The sequence below is a fragment of the Oncorhynchus clarkii genome, chromosome 5, assembly GCF_045791955.1.
Source record: "Oncorhynchus clarkii lewisi isolate Uvic-CL-2024 chromosome 5, UVic_Ocla_1.0, whole genome shotgun sequence".
Taxonomy (NCBI): domain Eukaryota; kingdom Metazoa; phylum Chordata; class Actinopteri; order Salmoniformes; family Salmonidae; genus Oncorhynchus; species Oncorhynchus clarkii.
In genome coordinates, this window is record NC_092151.1 from 24,106,962 (window position 1) to 24,113,960 (window position 6,999).

General features: G+C 46.5%; 1 protein-coding gene across 2 annotated transcripts in view; it reads right to left on the reverse strand.

The window, feature by feature from the left end:
* Positions 1-203: 203 nt before the first annotated feature.
* Positions 204-6,999, reverse strand: part of LOC139408561 (netrin receptor UNC5D-like) — a 309,780-nt gene continuing 302,984 nt past the window's right edge. For both annotated transcript variants that reach the window (XM_071152611.1, XM_071152610.1), the window contains 4 exons: positions 6,531-6,680; positions 4,289-4,453; positions 3,587-3,765; positions 204-2,121 (listed from right to left, as the gene is read on the reverse strand). In XM_071152611.1, coding sequence (XP_071008712.1) covers positions 1,875-2,121; positions 3,587-3,765; positions 4,289-4,453; positions 6,531-6,680 — 741 coding nt within the window. In that variant the 3' untranslated portion in view covers positions 204-1,874. The remainder of the gene's footprint in view (positions 2,122-3,586; positions 3,766-4,288; positions 4,454-6,530; positions 6,681-6,999) is intronic.

Sequence of the window (6,999 nt, forward strand, 5' to 3'; positions counted from 1 at the left end):
ACACTGTTCCTCAGGTTAATTGTTGTATTATTTTGTGTGTGTGTGTGTGTGTGTGTGTGTGTGTGTGTGTGTGTGTGTGTGTGTGTGTGTGTGTGTGTGTGTGTGTGTGTGTGTGTGTGTGTGTGTGTGTGTCTGTGTGTGTGTGTGTGTGTGTGTGTGTGTGTGTGTCTGTGTGTGTGTGTGTGTGTGTGTGTGTGTGCGTGTGTGTGTGTGTGTGTGTGTGTGTGTGTGTGTGTGTGTGTGTGTGTGTGTCTGTGTGTGTGTGTGTGTGTGTGTGAGGGGGGAATTTTTGAGGATGTAAAATATTGGGTTTGCATTTTCTGTTAGTAGGCTAAGGGTTAGTTAGTTAGTTTATCTGATTTGGCCTGCAGCACCACTGGAGCAAGAGTTTAAAGTGATAGGTCAGATTTTGGCAATGCCCTTTATCTACTTCCCCAGAGTCAAATGAACTCGTGGATACCAATTTTATGTATCTGCGTTCAGTTTGAAGAAAGTTGCTAACTAGCATTAGTGCAATTGCTAACAGCTAGCATGCTATCGGTTCCTGTAGACTTCTAGTCATTGTGCTAACACGCGAAACTACCTCCCTTCATACTGGACGTAGATATGTAAAAATGGTATCCACGAGTTCATCTAAATCTGGGGAAGTAGATTAACGGCATCATTGCCAACATCCCGAACTATCCCTTTAAGGGTTAACAGCACACATAAATACTCTAATCACTTTAATTAATTTTCCGACCAATACATGTAGGTAAAAAAACATGCCAAATTGCCATTCTGCTTGTGTGTTGATCTTACCCATGTGACAGCGAGGGAAAAGTTTAGCCCATCCCTAACACATTCTCTTTCATTCATCTGCAGATATGCATTTCTTAATTACTCTCACTTCTCTAGTGTGTCACCAGAAGTTTTACAGTGACTTTCAGTAAAATGACATTTTGGCTACGTTCCAATATCCACACCAGCATACCACACTGAATGCATTCCCCAATTCTTCATTCTTAGTAGAATGCATGCTTGTGTGGGTATTGGAACAGAGCCTAGGTGTGGGTAAACCAAATGTTTGTGACATCATATGACAGATGTCATTTCTGACTGTTTTTCATAAATATTGTCAACATCTGAATACTTCGAAAGAGTTCCTTGTTTCTCTCTGGTACCACAGTAGGCCTATGCACTGAACACACCATCACTGTGCAGGGAAAAACACAAGAAAAGAAAGAAAATATATTATAAATATAAAATAAACGACAACAACTTCACGTAACACGAAGCATTCTGGCTTCCCAGGGGAATGGCTAGAGGGACAAGACCTAATAGTCCAGGTTAGGAAGAGTGTTTCTTGTTGGTTTGTGGTTCAGTTGAGGTTTACTTTTTGACTAGTTTGTGGTTTAGTCCCTTGGTTAGTTAGTTCCTCTGTGTCTACCTAAACAACAATAGCTTCCTTCTTGACCAGGACCTCTAGAACCCCTATCTCTTGAACACTGCTTTCTTGTCCCTCTCTCCCTTACCACCATCTCCTTTTCCACCCCTCGCCATTGGCCTGTGTTCCTCTCCTCTCAAACCCTTGTCCCTGGGCCCCCTCAGCCCTTTTCCTCTCTCCCTTGTTCCCTTCTTCTGTAGCACCCCTTTTACCCCTGTCATATTGTCCCTATTCCCCCTCCATTCAGCCTGGTGGCCTGACTTTAGTTACAGTAGTTAGTTATTTCCCCTTCAGTCCTTAGTCCTCTCTGAGCTCGGGCCCAATCCTCCACTGGCTGGATTAGTCCACTGGAGTTCTCTGTATGTACTCCTCCTTGTTAGGGTCCATCCATTCATCCCCAGCCTTGTGGTCCTCTACTGGGGCTCCAGTTCGTCCGTTCCTCCCCTTGTTAGGTGAACTCAGTGTCCAGCTCCTCAGTGCTGCGGCCCAGGGTAGTGGTGGTCCTTGTGGTGGTCCCTGTGGTGGTCAGCGTGGTGGCCCTACTGGAGGTGGAGTGGGTGGAGGAGTGGACCTTGCCGATCTCCTCCAGGGCGCTGGCCAGAGAGTCCAGGTCTCCTGTGTCCTGGTGCTGGGCCTCCCACAGGCTGAGGATCACCGCTGATGGGCTCTCCTGACGTGCAAAGTAACACAGGTTCCTGGAGGGAGGGAGGTGGGAGAGAGAGAGCGAGAGAGAGAGGGTTAGAGAGAGAGAGAGAGAGAGAGAGAGAGAGAGAGAGAGAGAGAGAGAGAGAGAGAGAGAGAGAGAGAAAGAGAGAGAGAGAGAGAGAGAAAGATAGAAAGAGAGAGAGAGAGAGAGAGAGAGAGAGAGAGAGAGAGAGAGAGAGAGAGAGAGAGAGAGAGAGAGAGAGTTAATGTAGAATGCAGCTTGATGAGTAGTTGTTCTGGTGTAGATCCAATAAAAGGCACTGGCTGGGGTTACTCAGGAAGAGGTTTGGGAGACACTGGCCAAATAAGAGTATGATGAAAAGGAAGAAGGAATAAATACATGCAAATTGCATATTGTTGAAATCATTATGCTTAATATCAAATTCAGCTTATACTTCCTGCTATATCGCCACCTCAGCTGTTGTTACAACTCACATCCACCTGAGGGCACTGTTTCATTACAGAGAGCTTGATCTCTGTCCCTCCCTTTTTGTCTCAGGTGTGGTGATGATGCTCCCACATACCATGATAAATAATTGCACAAATCCGCTTAACAAGGTACAGGCGTTCTCATTACATGCTGCTGGTGGCTTCCACTGGGTTGAAAATGCACCCTAAATTCTTCTCCCATTCCAAAACGCCCCACATGGTTTTCCGACAGTTTGCTGGAAAATGATTTGATACATATGGACATTCCTGGTCACACGGCTTATGTCACACTTTTATTCAGTAAACTTTGTTCCCCTTTTCCACACTCCTTATTGACTGTTTCTTCTTCTGCTGAGGGAATAGAGATTACCCATTACCGCTAAAATCTCCAACATTGGGGGTTAGGGAAAATAGGATTTTGAATTGGACTGAATTGTGTGTCCCTACAAGGTTAGTTAAACAAGACTGTGTGCGTGTGTGTGTGTGTGTGTGTGTGTGTGTGTGTGTGTGTGTGTGTGTGTGTGTGTGTGTACAGATCTATAATGAGATCCGCAGAGTGTGTGTGTGACCTGGTCACTGGTAGGGTTGCTTGGTGTTAGCAAATAAAGACTGGCACAGTGGCGAAGGCCCAGATAATAAGCCAACTATTATGCAAATGACTAGGCACATCCATAGGGAGACTGGTAGAGTTGATGCAGTCAAGGTTGATCTTTTCTCTAATGTTGTCATTTCAAAATGAGTCATTTGCAAATACATTGACCAAGGCAATAGAGCAACAAAATAGACTTGCGACACATTGCTGGACCTTGCAGTATCATTATTAATCCAGCTCAATAAAACTTATTAGAATCCCTAAATGAAATGGACTGAAATGGTGGCTGCTAGTCAAACATGATGAACATTGGAGGGGCCAATACAACAGTTGGACTACCATTCAAGGATGGGGACCCAGGGTTTCTGGGTGTATAGTACAGCAGGGAGTGTATATGTGTGTGTGTGTGCGTGCAAGTGCGCATGGTATCTCACCTGTCTATGTGGAGTTTCTGTGCAAGCAGCTGCCAGTCCTTTCCCTTGGCGTTGGCTGTGTCGAAGGTGGCACAAATCCTCTGGCGGATGGACAGGGGGATCTTGAAGGCCCTGGACCCCGTCAGCGACGTGGTGGTACAGTTCGACTGAGTGAAGAAGGGGACTACCTCCTTTTCACTCTGGAGGAAGAAACCATTGCAGCATAAAAATGAGAGGTGTTAGAGTGACCATTTATTTTCTACAGATAACATAAGATTATATGGCTTCAAAGAATTAACTCAATGTAATATATATGTCAAGAGGCCCCTGCGTGCTTCATTAAGAAAAGCCCTTCAGTAAAATCAGGAGACATTCACTCTAATGAGAGAGCCTATTAGTATCACAGCTTCAGCTCCATACAGGATTCACACACACACACACACACACACACACACACACACACACACACACACACACACACACACACACACACACACACACACACACACACACACACACACACACACACACACACACACACACACACACACACACACACACACACACACACACACACACGCACGCAAGCGCACATGGACGCACTTGCACACACACAAAACAACCCCCACCCCCCGCGACAAACACACTTCACACTTCCTGCCATATACTGTATACACACAATTCCACACACACTCTTCCTCCCACACACACTCCTCCCCTTACCTCGACCACAGAGGTGTAGACCTGGAGGATCTGCTCCTGACCTTTGACCTGACGCACACTGATCTTACAGGACAGCTGGGAGGAGGCGGGGCTGTAGCGCTCCAATGAGAAGGCACACTGCAGGGGCCGCTGGTTACTAGCCCACACCTGAGAGAACGAGAACTCCTAGAGAGAGAAAGAGAAGGGGGGAGAGAGAGAAGGGGGGAGAGAGAGCGGGTGGGGTCAATACATGAAAGAAACTATAGACCTAATCTAGCTCTGTGCCAGTATTCACAAAGAGTCTCAGGGTAGGAGTGCTGATATAGAGATCATGTTGCCTTTTAGATCATAATGAATAAGATTACATGAACAGGGGGGACCTGATCCTACATCAGTACTTCTACTCTGAGGCGCATTTTGAATACAGACCCTGGATGACAATATTTACTAAATACACTGCCTGAATGCCAGCTAATTGCATTGCCCCCTTTCCTCTATTTCAGCTTTAATTATTAGTTCTGACCAGACCAAGTCAATGGTTTCTTTACCCACTCAACAACCACTGCTAATCAATGAAGGGAATACAATCAGCAGCCTCTTGGGGATGGGGTTGTCTACCCATGAGCAAACTGAATTGGAGATGGCCAGTCTGAAATTACTTGCCTAGTCAACATTCTGTCCTTAAAAGTCAATTCCATTCCTATATACTGTGTGGTCATTGTTTTAATGACAAACAAACACAACTACGAATCAGACTCTCTTGGGATCCTTCAAGCAACATAATGATAGATAATGACATGAGAGCTTCCTATTGAGTACATCTTTAGGCTGCATCCAGAATGGCACCCTTTAACCTTTATAGTGCACTACTTTTGACCAGGACCCACAAGGCTCTGGTCAAAAGTAGTCCACCGTGAAGGGAATAGACTACTATGTGGGATGCAGATGTAGAGTACAGATCTAGAATAATATTAGTAATGTATTAGATCTTAGACATACACACAGTTTATTAGGTACACCCATCTAGTACCGGGTCAGACCCCTGCCATTTGTCTCCAGAACAGCCTGAATTCTTAGGGCATGGAAGCATTGTTCAACTGGTATCAAGGGACCTAACGTGTGCCAGGAAAACATTCCAAACACCATTACACCACCTCCACCAGCCTGTAAAGTTGACACCAGGCAGGATGGGGCCATGGATTCATGCTACCAACGCCAAATCCTGACTCTGCCATCAGCATGATGCGGGATTCATCGGACCAGGTTGGCAATGTTTTTCCACTCCTAAATTGTCCAGTGTTGGTGATCGTGTGCCCACTTGAGCCGCTTCTTCTTGTTTTTAGCTGATAGGAGTGGAACCTGGTCGTCTGCTGCAATAGTCCATCCGGGTCAAAGACCGATGAGTTGTGCATTCCGAGATGCCGTTTCATCCACTAGATGTTTTTGCTCACAGGACTGCCGATGACTTGATGTTTTTTGTTTGTCGCACCATTCTGGGTAGACCCTAGACACTGTTGTGAGTGAAAAGTACAGGAGGCCGGCCATTTCTGAGATGGAACCGGTGCGCCTGGCACCGACGATCATACTACCACGCTCAAAGTCGCTTAGGTCACTTGTTTTGCCCATTTTAACATTCAGTTGAACAGTAACTGAATGCTTTATATAGCAAGCCACGGCCATGCGACTCACTGTCTGTACGATGAAACTGTTCACTGAGCTTCTACTCTTCCTGACCTTCCCTCCCTCCCTCCCTCCCTCCCTCCCTCCCTCCCTCCCTCCCTCCCTCCCTATCTCTTTCGCTCTCTCTCTGCTCCATGAGAGCTGGTTGATATTCTGGCTAATTCTGCTAATGGGATCTCACTGGAGGGCGTAAAATCACAGAGCAGCACAGTACATGCACCCCACACACCCCTAGGAAGAAAAGGAAATGTGTGTCTGTGTGTGTGTGTGTGTGCCTAGAAGACATAATTAATTTAGTTTTGTGTGTAAGTGTGTGTGTGTGTGTGTGGAAGAGATAGTTATTGTCCTCTGTCCTTGCCACAGTCCCTGCTCTTTGCTGTGACCCCAGAGTAAGAAGACAGGATTGTTGATGGAGTAGAGGACTCTGATGAAGGGATGGTTGATGGAGGAGAAGACTCAGATGGAAGGGAGGTTTCTCAAATGATGGTGTTTCTCAAATGACACACCCCCATACCCCTGCACCTACTCTCAACACACACAAACAATTCCCCTCCACACACACACACACTCCGCCCTCCCCTACCTGGCAGGTGGTGAAAGGCTTGATGCTCCAGAGGAACTGGGGGATGTCCTGGATAGAGAGCTGCAGGCTGAAGGAGTTCCCCCTGAACAGCAGCGTCTTGGGCTCCTCCAGGAGACGACCGCCCCTCACCCGCTCCACTGATGCCACTTCCTGATAGGGGGAGAGGGGAGAACAGTGGTGAAGGAGGATGAGGAGGAGGAGGAGGAGGGGGTATGGAGGGAAGAGTGAGAGAGGCGTAGGTGTTGGGGGGAAGAGGGACAGTGGGGAAGTAGGTGGGAGGGAGAGAGCAAGAGAGAGAGAGAGTGGGAGAGAGAAGGGAGATGAGGGGTGGAGAGAAAGGTGAAATAAAAGTGTGAGAATTACGTTATTTTTGAGTGTGTTTACAGCATTTAAGTACAGTATACATAGATTACACAACATAGAAAACCAATTTTACTAAGTCATTAATACAACCACTCTCCTCTATCTG